At 45.4% G+C, this 16,083-nt stretch overlaps 1 protein-coding gene across 9 annotated transcripts; it reads right to left on the bottom strand.

The window, feature by feature from the left end:
• Positions 1-231: 231 nt before the first annotated feature.
• lgi3 (leucine-rich repeat LGI family, member 3) lies at positions 232-14,671 on the bottom strand. Of its 9 annotated transcripts, none has more exons than XM_046386707.1 (12): positions 14,230-14,671; positions 13,179-13,332; positions 12,302-13,084; positions 6,350-6,872; positions 5,632-5,703; positions 4,593-4,664; positions 3,500-3,571; positions 3,300-3,371; positions 2,918-3,087; positions 2,672-2,836; positions 2,485-2,575; positions 232-1,911 (listed from the first exon to the last, which is right to left on the bottom strand). In XM_046386707.1, exons 4-12 carry the CDS (start codon positions 6,544-6,546, stop codon positions 1,182-1,184), a joined length of 1,641 nt encoding a protein of 546 aa, XP_046242663.1. In that variant the 5' UTR covers positions 6,547-6,872; positions 12,302-13,084; positions 13,179-13,332; positions 14,230-14,671; the 3' UTR covers positions 232-1,181. The 9 variants fall into 9 exon arrangements, with proteins under 9 accessions (XP_046242663.1, XP_046242660.1, XP_046242665.1 ...); XM_046386704.1 differs by having other exon boundaries at positions 13,179-13,253; XM_046386709.1 differs by having other exon boundaries at positions 13,179-13,253; positions 14,287-14,671.
• Between the last annotated feature and the right edge of the window lie 1,412 nt (positions 14,672-16,083).

The following is a 16,083-nucleotide window of genomic DNA, read 5'->3' as shown; positions in this document are numbered from 1 at the left end:
ATAACTAAAAATAAGAAGAAGAATTATTAAGAATTAATAGTAACAACGTTTGAATGTATTTGTTTATTTATTTCTATATATATTTATTTACTCTTTTTCTGTATATTCATTATTGGACTCATTTGTAGCCTACTGTAACACGGGAGAAACGTCTAGCGGCTGCAGGAGTTGCATTTTGGGTTTGCGAGTTTTGAAAAGCAAGTGTAACTACACAAGACAGGACACAAAGCATTTAGAGGTCATAAGCTTTTATTTCGCCTGCTTCCCCACCACGTTTTCATGTGCAAATGTTCATAACAACAACGAAATACTACAGTTTGTGACAGTACATTAAAAACAAGATGGCATTAGAAGTTTTTTTTAAAAAATAACTTTAATATACATTCTCTCACCTTGTTATAGCTCAAACAAAGAATTACACATAAACCCCACATGTGTTAAGGTGCCATCACATATTTTGTAATTTTCCACCTTGTGAAGTGAAGGGACATTTCAGTGGTGGGCACCATAACAAAACCAAGGAATATGTTTTCAAAAACTTAAATTATAACAAAAAGTTCACATTTTGGGGCCCCTTGCTTAGTTTTGCTCACATCTCAGGCCAGCTCTGATTCCATGTTATTATAGCAGAATGAACATTAAATCTAAAATAGGTTCATATATAAAGATAAACATAATCAAGGGTTTGAAGTATTGCTTAGTTTCCACAGGTTTATCGTTTGTACTGTGTCATGCAAAACGTCACAGATAAAAATCACACTGTGCAAATTACAAAACGATCATAGCTTTACAGTCAGTTACAACATCCTCTCTGATCCAGTGAATAATTCAGCAGATGCACATGCACATCGTTCTGACATTGTTAAAGTATGCAGTATAATACCTCGGAAAACTAACTGGGATGCATGTTTGGTTGGCAGAACCGAAGCAGTGATGCAGCACTGATCTGACACTGATGTTGGCTTGTTAGTGACGCTGTGTTTCATCCCGTCATTTCATTCTGACGTTAAGACATAGTGCATAAAAATAGATAAATAATTTAATTAGTCGCCTTGCTCGAAACATCAGGTGAACCAGCAGACCTTTAGTTACATGGCTTAAACACTTTGCAGTCTCTCATTTATTTGGCACATGTTGATAAATGCTCACAATCTCCTCCCGTCGCTCTGGCTCCAACATGTCTACTTGGCGCTGAGATCCACCACCAGGTGCTGGTAGGCCAGAGTGTTGCCTTTGAAGCTGGCAGCCAGCAGAACGTCCTTGTTGTCGACAGATACCAAGCTGAACGCCCGCGGCGCCCTCATATTCAGCTCCTGGAATGGCTGAAAGCGCTGAGTGAGGTCATCCCACAGGTAAACTCTGGAGAAGGAGAAATCGCTTCCTAGAATGAGGTACTGGCGGAGGCCCACCGTGAAAGGGTACACTGCCATGGAGCCCCGAGAGGGGAGGGTCTGGATCTCAATGAAACGCTGCCCCTCCCAGCGGAGGATCTTGGAGTCACCAATGAAGCGTGTGAGGCAAAGGTAAAGAACCTTTCTCACCAAAAAATGCTTGACCATCTGCACATCAGCCAGCTCCGTGATTTGCGAGAAGAAAGCAAACTGCTTCTGGCTTCGGTTCCACTGGTAGACCACCGGCGGCTGAGAGGCGCTGGACAGGATGAGGTGAGGCTTTCCCCCCACGTCTAGGAACTCCACGTGGGTGTCCCGATGCCAGGGATGAAGGGACTGGTGGGAGTAGAACCCATTGCTGTTCCAGCGATAAATGCTGGTGGAGCCTGCCTTGGAGCTGTCTGCTACCACAAAGTACCACTCCCCATCCAGCTGGAAGGTGTCCACGAAGTTGGGCTTCCTCACGCGAGTGGTGTCGATGTCTTGGATCTTTACAAAGCGCTGCGGGTCCTCTTCCCACCTGGGACAGAAAAAAGTTCGTCTGAAAACACTCTCACATCTGCACAGCAAATATGAAGCTATAGCCGGTTAGCTTAGCTTAGCACAAACACTGAAAACAAGGAGAAACAACAAGCACTCTCTACCTACCATTGGCTCTAAAGGGGATTAATTAACATGTTGTAATTTATTTGTTTTAGCTATACAAATACAGAAAGGTAAAAATAACAGTCTGTCATTTTATGGGATGTTATGTGCAACTGGTTCTTGATGAGAGGCAGTTGCCAGGCAACCAGTAGAGACTCAGGGTCCTGGCCAAGAAATGGTCTGACACGAAAAGAAAGGCTGAATCATTTGACTTTTGTGGACTCTCTCGCCGACTCTTTCCTGGGAATGAAAGCCACCGTTAGCTTGAATATTACAGGTACAGGTGCAAGTACTACGGGTACTATTACAGGTTTCCCTGGGTTTGAACTCTGCTGGAAACATTTGGGATGATGTAAATACACAACTCAACAAAATACACAAAGAAGGTCTGGTTATCTTTAGACATCAGGTCTCCGGCTGTTGGCAGACATTAAATCACAAGCCTTACTTGTAGATATGAGATCCACCGAAAAGCTGAGCCACGACCATGTAGAGACTGTCATTTATGACCACCGGCTTGCAGTACACAGCAGAGCGAGCTGCAAGAGAGACACACAGAAGTCAAAATGCCGTGAGCATTCATCTTCAAAGCGTAGAACAGCACGACATTCATGCGTTCACAGCTGGAAACTCACAGGTGATGTTATGAAACCTCCTGAAGACCATCTCCACATGATCCCACACATACAAGGTGCAGTACCCTGAATCAGGCTGAGCAAACGTCACAAACTGATCCCCACTGAACTCATAGGACTCCACTGACACAGAGTGGAACGGGAAGGTCTCATAAACCGCAAAATCTACGGGAGGACGACACAGAATCACAGCACTTATTAACCAGGACACAACACCACATTTGGCCAAAGGAGACGAGGAGAAACCTGCGCTGATGCAGTTGAAATCTCGCGGTGCCAGATCCTGGATTCGCCGCCCCTGGAACTCAAAGGGGCTGGCACAGTAGATGGCTGGAACAGAAGTATTGGTCTTCTCCATCCAGTCTACCAGCCACTTGATTTTACAGTCACAGCGGAAGGAGTTCCCCCGCAGGTCTCTGAATCACAGACAGTATGTCAAACATCAATCTTCCAAAGATGACAGGAATGAGAAACAAGACACAAAGAAGTCTGCCTTGAGTCTGATACAGAACATGAAACACACAGTTTATCAGCCACGACGTGGGAGTCCACTAAACCCTCAGGGACCCCAGCAAACCCCAGGGACTGGAGGGTCACAGGCTCAGTTTTGATTTCAGTGCAGACTTACAAATCTGTGAGGATGTCGAGATGTTTGAAGAGATCTCTCGGCAGCTGCTGCAGATTGTTGTTTGAGAGGGATCTGAAAAACCCCAGAAGAAGAAACCGATCAATACATCTTGCTTGTATAGTCTGTAGTCTTTCTCAAATGTTGTCGTTCAGCTTCATCAGATAGTTCAGTCAGCTGTGCAAACTCACGCAAATACTTACAGATGAGTCAGGGATTTGAGTCCTCTGAACGTGTACTTTGACAGAGCCTGGATGTCATTATTCTCGATGAACCTGAGGACAGAACAAACCTTGTTTGGACAGGAGGTTGTGTTAGGCTACAATAATGACAAGAACAGTAACGATGCAGTATTCTGTTTTACGTTTTTGTCATTTTTACGTTTTTGTGATGAACCGATCCTATTGACATTCAGCGTGTTAAAAAGAAGAAACTCTTCACGCCTTAACGTGATAAAACGACACCGAGTGCAGTGTGTGATTCAGAGCTCTGCGCGTCGGCGTCATTTGATCCTGTCCTCTCTTTGTTTTGTCTGTCGAGAGCTGAGGACAAACAGCATGTGCAGAATCTCTGGGGGTGGCTGGATATTAAAACGTGGCTTTATTAGTATGCACAGCAGGTAGCGACGGTCGTGGCGGTGACGCAGTGAGGCCTGATGGCTGGACTGCAGCCTGAGGCCATCAGGCGGAGCTGCACACTCCAAGCCATCAGCTAACGACTTTCCAAAGCCCATCAATCCACAGAGCAGCATATTCAGCTCCATAAAAGCACAGAGGCAGCACGCTCGCTGGCGTGGGAGGATTTATTTTAGCTTTACTTTTGGCATTACTCCTGAAATCTTACAGTGCAGCCTTGAGTCAGGTTAACCTACCATGACAATCACCATCAAAAGGAAACCACACATGACGGTTTCCTTTTTGTGACAGAAGTGCACAACTGAAAATCTGCTCAAAACTTTGCTTTCAAGGACTAACTTGTAAAACATGGCTGGGATTCAAGCGTAGCTCCAGAAATCCAGGTAGCAGCACAGCATCAGAGAGACTGTTTGCTGTGGTCATCTTCAGCTGCAGCTATAGCTACAGCGAGCTCAGGTAACCACGGAGCTGCTGGCCCTACAGCGACCCGGACTGCAGACCGCGACCTCAGACCACAGGGGAGACCTTAGCAGCTAAAACCCCATGTTTCACCGCATATGAATTCAACTTAACATTTGTCATAAAAACAGAGCTAAAGTTAAAGGACCAGTCACAGTAATTTTCACAGAAGCTGAAGCTCACATTTAAGTCAGACACTCACAGGTACTGCAGGTGAGACAGACCAGCGAAGGCGTCATCAGCGATCACAGTGAACGTGTTGGAGTTCAAGAGCCTGCAGGAAGGAGGTGACACAATCGAGTCATGTTTCAAGTTGAACGGACACCTTTAGCTTTTTAAACAAAAACGTATTCCTGACACACTTCTGGTCTCAATCAGAGAAACACACACACAGTATTTAAGCTAATGTGAAAACACACACAAACACACACACTCTCATGATTGCAGCTGAGTGGATAAACGGCTCTTTGTCTGGCAGAGCAGGACTGAAGGCCCTCAGTGATTGGTGATGACACTGATACAGAGCCACTCTACTCTTATTACTGCTATGTCACCACTGCTTTCAATAACCATTCATTTCCAGTGGCTGAAGTCCGTCCATTGTCACGGAGAAACAAAAGATGTCTGCACGTGTCGCAGAACGGGCTTGAGTGAAAACATACGTGTGGTTTCTAAAACTGCCAGAGAGAACTTAAAGGAGCAGTTCATCCAGAAATGAAAACTGGGTCATTCTTTCCTCACCCACAGGCTGATGGAAAGTCAGCTGAAGTTTCTTCATCAACAAAGCATTTCTAGAGCCTGTTTTGCTCTAGAAATGCTTTTGCAGCATTCAACTAAACAATCAAAGAAGCTGAAAAATAGCTAAAACCTAACACCTAAAATGGATCCATGTGGCTTGTTCAGTGTAATCAGAGACTCTGCGAGGTCTGACACACCAAAGTGATTTGAAAGATGTGATTTACACCCTTGTTTAGGTCCCTTTCGGTCACTGGACGAGCTGTATGGAACCATGTTATGTTGTTTTTAATGTTTTAAATCAAGTCCCCAACTTCTTCAGTTGTTTAACAGAAAGCTGGAAAGTCATTTTGCTGTGAAGCTCCAGAAATGATTTTAGATTTAATTCACCAGACTTTCCATCGACATGGAGGTGAGGAGATAACGGCTGAATTTACATGTTTGGGTGGACTGTTCCTTTAAGAGTTTATGATGTTTAAAACTCTGCTGTGTGTCGGGACACTCACAGGAACTGCAGCAGGTGAAGGTGCGAGAAAGCCCCCTCTGGGATCGTTGTAAAGGCTGCGTTCACCATCGTCCTGTCGACACAAACATCAGACCAGTCAGGCAGTTTGTATGAATGAGTGAAATCCATTAAAAACTGGGACACACGACTTCCTTCTTCTTTACTTCTTCTCCGTTGTAAATCGAGGGCACCTCCACCAGCCCGAGCTCCAGAAGTCCCTCGACTGTTGAATGTGGATATTCAATCCACGGGCGATGGAGGTCAATATCACATGGGAGGGAGAACCTTGTAACCCTCTCAGCAACACAAAACCTTCCTCCCAATAAGCCTCAAGCCTCCCATTTCATTATTCGCGCTCCATTTATCTGTGCACCCTCTTCAAGATTTAATCTCTCAGAGGAGAAGCAGGTCTCCTGCAGTCAGATGGGGAATCTATTGTTAGTGTCGCTCCCTGGAGCTCGACAGGACTGCACTGCTGTGCTCAAGTTCAGCATATGGTACAGTAAATTATTATTATTATTATTTAATTCTGTGTTGTGTTCATCTCTCTGCCAGTAGCAGGAAAACACCAATAAGAAACATACCCGTGGTCACTTTTAGGTGATTAGGAGAAAAGTAGGGATTCATGCGTCATTACATAATGCAGGGTGACATCAGTGATCTGTGCCAGCATGCACACTGAGACGAGCGGCAGTCAGACACACGAATGCTGAACTCACAGGGAGATGATTCCAGGGGGGAAGCTCTTGGGGATGGCCTTGGTGTCCACACAGAAGGCGCTGTCTTTGGTGCAGGAGCAGGTCGCCGGACAGCGGGGAATCTTGGGGGCTCTCCTGGCGTTCGACTCCCTCGGCAGGCAGAGACACACACACAGAACCGACAAGCAGATCAGCCATCTCGGTCCGAGCTCCAGCATCCTTGTGCAGGAGGGAAGCCGTGGGGACGAGATTCTTGAAGTTTCTCCTCAGGGGCTCCGATGAGAGGCGACCGTCAGCCTGACTACAACCCCAGCACTTGTGATAACGCTGAGCGCAGAGTTAAGAGAGACAGCATGAGAAAGAGGGAGGGAGGGAGGGAGGAAGGCAGGCAGGAGGGGAGGGAGGAGGGGGAGTAAGGGTAGTCCTGTGTGTCCTCGGTGGGTGTGGGTGCGCTGCAATCTTTCTCCCTGTCTCTGCGAGGAGCTGCTGCCAGAGTGCACACTGCAGGGATGACGAGCCAGGCTGCCTCTCTCTGCTTTAGGACCTGCAGGCAGCATCACTGACAATCAATTATTCAAAAGTGCACACGCAGAAAACCTTAAAACAACAGCAGGGATCAGCGAGGAAGCTCACACAGCCACGTCTGAGTGGAGCTCTTATCAGGTGTGAAGTCGTGTCCAGCTGCTGGAGCCACGAGAGCATGGGGGGGATGCAGGGAAGTGTGTGTGTGCATGCATTCATGTGTGTGTGGGAGGGTGTTTACACTCTCACAGCAAGCAGCGCTGATAGTCTTTCTCAAAGCACGACGGCACACACACACACCCAAGAAGAAGAGGAAGACGAAGATGTAGAAAAAGAGATGATGAACAACATCTTTAAATGCACACTTCACTGTTTTACTGTTGTGCTTCTGTGTGCTTTCTAAATATATTGAAAGGGTCGCGACCAAAGCAGCAGAAGCTGAGATTTCCTGACTTTCAGATTGTAGTTCAGTTTAGGCTCCACTGGATCATACAATTCCCACAATGCAACTCTCCCTGCCAAACAAGTATGAAACTTGGCCTCCAATATGCAACACAAGCTTTCTAGTAATTAATTATCTTTATGTATTGATTAAAAATGAAAGTCTGAACACATCATCAGGGTCATTTTTCCTAGTTTCAAAAACCTCCATCGGACCCACAGAGGTCATTATCATCACTGATCCTCACTGAAGTGGAAATCAGTTTCACCACACTGTGCTTTCAAGCACAAACAACAGGTATGAAACAGATGCTGCCCTGAGAGACAGCAGCTCTGCCCACTGACACCAGGGGGCGCTGTTGGCTACAAAACAAAGTCCGTCCGTGGTGGGCGGCGGTGCAGAGAGTCTGAGGGCCTGTTGGCAGGGCTGCAGCCTCAGTGCCAGGCGTCACCAGCCTGCCAACACAACAACTCTGTTGTCACCAACGACCTGCTGTCCGTCCAGGTCTCAGCACACCGTCCCCAACGGGGACCGGCACCAGGGACATGTGGATCTCAACATCTGGTCCAGAGCTGCAGCTTCTCATGTTGAGCTTAAAACAGATGATAATCGTAATACAACACATAAGCCCTGAATGAAACGTTTGATTTTGTTTCTCCTTTAATATCGTGTCTTTCTTTCAGTCTGCCGTCAGCCTGCTGCAGGACATGAAATGAACTTAAATGCATCATCTGATGGATGGGAGAGGAAACACTCAGAACGTCTTCAGGGGCCTCATTTGGAATCTGCTGAAATGATGTTTTCTTTGCCGTGGGACAGTTTGATGTTTATCACCGAAAGAGTTCTGCTCTGTTCCAGCAGGAATGTGTGAAGGCTCGCTGTACCTAACAGACCTTCTCACAGCCAATCCTCCTGTGAATCACTGACGGAGTTAAGGGTGGCGTCTGCACTTAAGGAATGCCATTTCCTGAATAGCAGCTATTTTAATGCTTTATTTTCTTTTGTGCTTTGCCGTGGCGTGTTTGCGTGCGCCTTGACGTTTTGCTGTTTTGTTCTCGCTGTGGATTCGTGTAAGTTATGCTCATTGAGGAGCACTTAATGCCTGAGCTTACTCCTTGCTGAGCTCCACCCAATCCAAACCTCCGGTGGGAACCAGCATAATTGCATGGCATCGAGAACAGAGCATGAAACAGCAGCTGGAAAGCCCGACATGGCCTGTGTGAGGTCGGGGAATCTGAAATGCTGCTGAGATTAATCCACAGAATTCTCCCCATACGAGGACGAAATCGCAGTTCTGGAAAAAAGTGGTGTGTGACTTAAAGCAGTTTGGCACAAGACAGAACAAATGATTTTGCAGCATTATCAGGCTTTCAGCTCTGCTTTTGGTCTCCTGAGGAAAATATCTGCTGTGTAGCTGCTAAATGCCTCACTACGTCCACTGCTGCTGCTGTCCAGTCAGCTTTCAAACCGCTAAAACGACACTATGTGAGCATTTAAGGCAAAGAAATGCTGTAATTTCAATGTTTTTTGAAGCGTGACAGAATAAGAGTGATGAGTCACTGAAACCCATCAGACTGCGAGCCACAGCAGGACAGACGCTGAGGGTTTTGTCGTCTCTCAGGCTCCGGGCAGCATTAACAGCTGAGCCTCTTGAGCTGCTTGTTTCATATCAACTTTTCAAGTGATAAAGAAAAGTTCAGCCAAGCTCCCACTCACTCTGAGAGCTCAGCGTTAGAAGGAGCACTTGGCTGTGCTGAGTTTGGCAAAAATTAGTCATCGAGCATCACAGAGTGTTCCTGCTTGCTGCGCCAGACTCTCACCACCTCGTTACGTCCTGTGCTGTCTGGTCTAAAACCAGAACTCCTCGCCGGCCAGCCCCGCTTCAGCGGCTAACTTTACCTCTACGTCACAGCCCCGTTTGACACTGCTCAGTTCAGCTTCAAACCCACATCCCGTTCTGATTATGGGCCAAGCAGCCTGAAAAGAGCTCTCTGTCTGCCTGTTTCCATTTCTGTTTGCTTTTCACGGTTTAGCCTCCTGGCTGCACAGGAAGCAGGAAAAACAAAATAGGAAGAAAGACAAAATTTGTTTCACCTCAGTTCTTTTCAGGGAAAATCCCAGCCGCTCCGGGCTGTTTGCTGCACACAGGACGCACAAAGGTGTTCAGACCTGAATCAGACATGTACGCACACGTCATGCAGTTTCTATAGTCTACACATCCTGTACTGCAGCCTGGCTGCACCTCCTCTGCAATTCTTTCCCCAAAGTGATTAACAGAGGTGGACAAGGGCTCAAATAAACAGGCGATTCTGAGCCTTTAAATCAGTAACTTCGTCTTCATGTGTCTTCGTAAGACCACTGGCTGATGGATGCAGTTGGTCAAGTCCGGGGACAAGTTGACGTCAGATGTCCTCCACGGTGAGTCAGGAGCAAATAATGCATCCACACGTGACTGAGAAATTCAATAAGGTAAGTGTTTGTCACAACAGACCCTGCTGAGCACAAATCTCTCACGTTTGATGATGGGAGCAATCTGAGGGTTGCAAACATGCCAATAAAATTCATTGTTATATCTTATTAGACAATAAATGTAGAGGCCTTGGGCAAGTCTATTAACAGGAATGAAACCCGCAAAATGAAGACTACCTTTAGGGTTTTATACCAAGAAAACAGCCATCCCAAACTGCTCTTATTCCTCGCCTCGCAGCCAGAGCGGCTCAGTCACTGGAAGGTATGTCAGCCAATCTCATCCCAGCCTCAATTCAATTAAAGAGAGTACAAAGACATACGGCTCAGTGGCGAGTGATATGATTAGAGCCCTGTGCACGACGACGCTGCAACTTTGATTCATACCCTCTCTTATCTGGTCACTCTCAGAGAACCAACTGAGCCGAGGAGGGCTCCCTCAGCTGGCCTGCAGGATCCTCAAGGGAGGATTAAAGGCCTCCTGAACCAAACTCTCACAATCAGCAGGTCATGTTATCTATTGTCATACGACGACCAGCTGCAGCCACCCAACATGCACAAAACACAAAATCTGTTTTTTCCTTTCCTGTTGATCAGCATTCTGACATTCTGAGACTCGGGGGATCAGGAATATCCTCCTGCTATCCTGGTTTTCAATGGGGACAAAGCTGAGCAGCAACTCCGCCTCAGCCCTCCCCAAATCCTTGAGCTGAGCTGCCATAAAAGACAGGTGATACGCCTCTTGGGACAGGGATGTGTCGAAGGAATGCGTGGGCAGGTATCCTGCTGCCTGTGGGGACTGTGGAGAAAGGCCCAGCACACCAGTTGATCCTGTTTGATAAAGGCCCTGACAGGCCCAGATTATATGTCTCAGCCTGGAGGAGGTGTCTGTGTCTCATTGCTGCACTGAAGAAAGTCGATCTGGTGGGAAAGAGGCGGGGCCGTGCCTGTAGGCGTCAGTTGTTGTATGGACGCCAACACACACCTTGTCGGGGCAGATACCACCACCCCCTCTCCACCCGCCCTCCCTGCTAGCTCGACACCAAACAAACAGCCTCATCCATCTCATTTACCTGACCACACCCGTGCCTCCAGACGCCATAAATACTCTGACCATAAATCATGCCGGGGTTTTGCTACCAGTCACCATGCAGAAACTTATTTCCCTTTTTACCTTTGATTCCTTTTTTTGGAAAAACCTTATATTAGAGTACACAGATTAACGTGTTATTTTACAGACACGTAGAAATACTTACTGGAAATATCAGCAGTCAGACAGGAAAAACTACAAGCAACGTGTTTGTGTTGTTGACTCTCTGACTTAACGATTAAATGTTCTTGTTTGTTTGTTTGTTTGTTTCTTAGTGTATATTTATATTTGCACATGTTGGTTACCAAACCAAACCAGCTACACTATAACTAAAGTGAAGTAGGCAACACAGTTGCCAGAGTTAGACGGTGACATGCTTGTTTTGCACGTTTCCGACAACATCAGCATTATTATACATATATTATTATGTATAATATAATTAAATAATTAATACATTTAATAATTTAATTAAATATAATATTATACGTGATGTGTCGCATCACGTTCAGATTACAGGCGTAGGAGCTGACTTGCCCATCAGGAGGTGGTGTGACACCTGCATGAGACGACTGTCAAGCAAGAGACCAATCAACAAACCAGGTAACTTCAGCCACCACTGGGCTTATGAACTACACGTCCGGGACGCAACCAGGACAGACACAATCTTTTCTTCATTCTGACCAGGTGGTTTTTGTGCCAAAACCTAACAAGACATAAAGCACAGCAGGGTCACGACCAATCACCATATGTAAAGATGAATGACATAACGCCAAAACACCTGGATCGCCCCCTGGTGGCTGGATGCAGTGCAGCTCATAAGTCCCTCCCCCTGCATGTTAGCAGATGGGACATGAGACAAACTGAAAACTCAAAGAACACGTCAAATAAATTTTCCCAAAGATGGTTTCTGTCATTTCAGGACGTTCTGACCACACTGATGTGCATTCAAGTGTTCATTTTTCTGATCAGTTTGTTTTTAATGAGTTATTTGTGGCTATAAAAACAGCTAAAACATCATGATTGACAGCTGAGTGCCGCTCCTGATGATGTGGTTTCAGTGGTAGGAAGTGGAGACGTGCCAGACATTTTTATGTTTAATGTATGTCTTGCTTGCAGAATCGTAAATTTAATCTGGTGACTGGGCTGAAGTGGTGGAGGACAAAGGACTACTTTTTGCTCCAGCCTTTTAACCCAGTCATAAGGACACTTTCTATGGGTAGAAATAGATTTTCAGTGGTTTGTCCTGATTGTAGTGATCTACATTTAAAAAAGTCCATCAACTTGTTAAACTTATGAGTACCTCCTCGCATTTTTCTTTATGAAGCATCTTTTCCAGTAAATGTTTGTGTCATGTCTAGTCCATATTTTAGGTCTTTAAACACTGTAATTTCATAAAGTAATGAGTAAATAATTACACTGTAATTAGTGGGTTGTAATAAAAAGTGTGACTTACTCAAATCCCTCTGCTGCAGAATGGAGGGAACGGATGTTTGCCCATAAACTTGTCTTCTCACAGTGTTTGTGGAGAAAAGAAGGAAAAGGGCAGCAACTCTCAGACAGCAGTGAGACAATCGGTGAGTGACGGGCCTTAGCCCAGGCTCACCCCTTCGGTTATGTCTGTCCCACAGGGGGGCCAGGGCACCGGGGGCCTGTCATATCTCACAAACAGGGGCCCGGCACAGACGCATCAACAACCAAAGAGCGCAGACGTGGAGGGGACGCCAACCGCCCTCGTCTGTCGCTTCTACTTCAGGAGGCCAACAGAGGGTTCAGTCCCGAGACATGACAAAATAAATAACCATTAAAAGTATTACATATTGAGCGAGCTACACCCAAAACCACTGTGGCCACACACAGACACACAACAGCTGTTCATCATCTTAACTATTTGTAACGAGGGAGGAGAATCTGTCACAGGGAGAGCAAACAACAGAAAATTAAAGTTCCCCGTCTGTGTTGAAATCAGCCCGTCTGCTGCAATCGCCCACATGCCGAGGAGTCTGAACCGTCCGAGGTTTTTATGCACTCGACATGGAGAGGAATGCCAGGACAAGAGACACGTCTCCTTCACCTTGCACATGGACGCTGGCCAGAATGATATTCATGAGTTCCAGTACTGCACTGCTGTAATGCTCCCCTCCACCAAACCCTGCTCTCTCGCTCCCATAAATTATCAGCTCATTTGTGAGGAGACAGAGGTGCTCAACAACAGGCTGATGTCACCGCTTCATGTTTCCTGGAGGCAGAAATAAGCAGAATCACACACAAACACCATCACCAGCGCCGTCATCAGCAGTGGCGTCACCCTCCACAGCTTCATCTTTCCTAACCGAAATGGTCTCTGATTGACGGCGCATCTCCTCCACAGGGCGGCAGAGAGTTGAAGGGCAGGTCATCTGTCACCGCTGACAGGAAACACACATGGTGGAGATTAATGAGATGAGGCTCAGTCTCCTCTCCAGACCTGGAGATGATCAGCCCAAACTGGAATGAATCAAACCATCTCTGGTAAACAAGAACACGAAGCAATTCATCTAACAGGCCACCAAGGAAACGAGCAGGAGCCTCATCCTGTGCACTTCACTGACATTTAGACAAGATGTTGAGTTTGCAGATGATAGGTTTTTAATTATTTATATCTGCAAGACATGACTGCATTAATGCTCATGGAAGGCAAATGATTTTTGTAATGGTATGGAAATCAACTGAAATATTAAAATTAACACCAAACGTAGATAATAATAGATGTATACTGTAAAATGAATCACATTTAATCAACTGCTTAAGTTGGGGGTCTCACAAGAGACAAATTTAAACATGTCTATGACCACGCTAGCTGCTGTTTGGGCTAAGTGCTAGCCTCAGCATGCTAACTTGCACAATGGCAATGTTATTATGACATCATTAACAGCACATTGGCCATATTTAGAGGAAACCAGCCATCACCTGTCACCACCCATTCAGCCTGTTGGCCTCAACCCGTTCAGTGTGTAGCTCAGTAAACGTTGTTGTATGCTGGACTGTAACAGCCAGTCATGCGATCAACAACAAAAACAAAAATTAGATCAGAATAGACGTTGTTTCGATTAATTGTGCATGATCAGCCAACGTTTTGTTAGCATTCAGGTAGCATAGCTAATCCTTCCATTAACTAACCTCAGTTTTGTCACTGACAAAACTCTCTTCTCATTAGCATTTGTCTTTCAAGCATCATTTATACGCATCTGATGCTGAACAACTGACAGATGACAAATGATTGGTGACAGCTAATACACTATCGTCCACAAGGGTGGTGCAGTATGCACCCAGAATGCATGTTCAACATGTCAGCTTAGTGCGTTAACATGCTAACATGCTAAGTTTAGCAGGTATAATGCTTACCTTGTTCAGCATATGAGCTTAGTGTTAAAATGCTAACGAATTAGTATGAATAATGACCACCTTGTTCAACTTGTCAGTTTAGTGCAGGGTTTCTCAACGGGGGCGGTACCGTTTCACACTGAACGTGGTCTGCGCTGCGCCCACCGCAGGGTACAGGGTACAAAGCTCGCGCGCGTCGTGGCGCGAGTTGCTAAGCGACCGAACGTGCGTTGATCACATGGTATTAAAAAAAATAGACGTCAGCCTATCATCCATCCTCACTATGCAATTTGTCACTTGATTGACATACAGGGCAGCCAGTCTGACATCTGACCTTTTCTGACACCTGGGTAATCACGCATGCGCATAAAGTGCTTGCTTGCTAGCTAGCTAGCTACCGAGTGGCGTAGTTAGCCTTCAATTTATTTCTTCTAAATTCAAGAAAGGATATAAAAATGAGTGGGGGAGCTGGACCAACTAAAAAGTCAAAAATCTACCATTTCAATACGGAATGGGGGGAAAGACTTTTTTATCATAATGTCGAAGTGCGTTTGACTTATCTGCCAGTCCATCGTTGCTCGTCCGAAGAAGGCACCTGTGGAGCGGCGTTTTCTTACTGTTCATAACAACCACGACACCGACTTCCTTCCGAAAAGCGAGCTGAGAATATAATGTACATATATGTTGTACAAATAAAGAATACTCAATATGTTCATAAATAAATAGATTTTTATAGCAGGTTTACGGCTCCTGAAGGCTGACAGCAGCCTAACTGAGCTTCGCGGGTTAAACTTTCCCACGTCCTGCCTCGTCCCGCAGGGATTCAGCCACGCCAAGACTGCGGTGCACTCAGACCGAAAGTGACATCTCTGTGTCCAGCAGTTAAAAAGCTGCCAGCGAGTCACCAAGCACAGGGTTCACACTAATTTGACCCTTTTTATCAGCCTAAGTTCTTCTTTGCTTGAAGTTGCTGATTTGTCGGGCTACTTTAAATTGCCGACAGGCTGCTGCTGCCGTCTTGTTCCTTCCGTCAGTTAAATAGCAGTTAATTTAAAATTTCGGATTATATATAGGTTTTATAAATTGGCATGTTGTTCACGTGATTTGTGCGTCTTAAGTTGTCTCAATGTGCAAATGCATTTTCAATACAGTTTCAAACCACCTCCAAGTGTTATATATTTTTTCTCTCATTGCTTTTAATTGTGGTTTGACTGAAGTGAATTTTACAATGAATTTGACCATAGACAATGTTCCATGTTCCATAGTCCCGGCAGAATTTCAGCACTTGAGGCCTTTGCTCAAACATAGCCTTTAGGCTACTGATAAACACTTCCAACACTTACACGACCGCGATTTAGTATTGCTGTAATAATGATAACAATAATGAGGATAATAATAATAATAATGTCATCATCATGCTACCATTATACCATTAACGTCTTCAGCATATGAATACCCCCCCTCCCCGCCCTTTTTTTGGAGGGGCGGCAGGAGGGTCATGATGAGGTGAGGGGGCGTTTGTTTGGAAGGTTGAGAACCCTTGTTTTATTGCGTTCACATGCTAACATGCTAATGTTCAGCAGGTAAGATGATTATCATGTTCAACTTGTCAGTTTAGTATTAACATGCTAACATGCTAATGTTTAGCAGTTATTTTGGTTACCATGTTCACCACATTACCTTAAGATTACTCAATAAGTAATTTATGGTTGACCAATAGTTGTTCTGGGCTTCCGTACCTCATAAACAATTGTTATAAATCTATTATCACCTACATCAATTACAGCAGTAATAACAAGAACACACCTTTGTTGATAATCTGTCTATTTTCTGCAAACCGTTGCTCAGTTCTGACAAGAACTAAGCAACGGCGAT

This window comes from Scatophagus argus, chromosome 4 (genome assembly GCF_020382885.2).
Source record: "Scatophagus argus isolate fScaArg1 chromosome 4, fScaArg1.pri, whole genome shotgun sequence".
Classification (NCBI taxonomy): Eukaryota; Metazoa; Chordata; class Actinopteri; family Scatophagidae; genus Scatophagus; species Scatophagus argus.
Note: the sequence above shows the minus strand (reverse complement) of the source record. Positions and strands in the feature narration are given on the sequence as shown.

Excerpts from the sequence above, each read along its gene's own strand:
- lgi3 (XM_046386703.1), bottom strand. The coding sequence starts at position 6,546 with ATGCTGGAGCTCGGACCGAGATGGCTGATCTGCTTGTCGGTTCTGTGT. Across the intron at positions 5,704-6,349 it reads CCCCCTGGAATCATCTCCCT|GACGATGGTGAACGCAGCCT; the intron begins GTGAGTTCAGCA and ends TTGTGTCGACAG. Across the intron at positions 3,372-3,499 it reads CTCAAATCCCTGACTCATCT|ATCCCTCTCAAACAACAATC; the intron begins GTAAGTATTTGC and ends GGGGTTTTTCAG.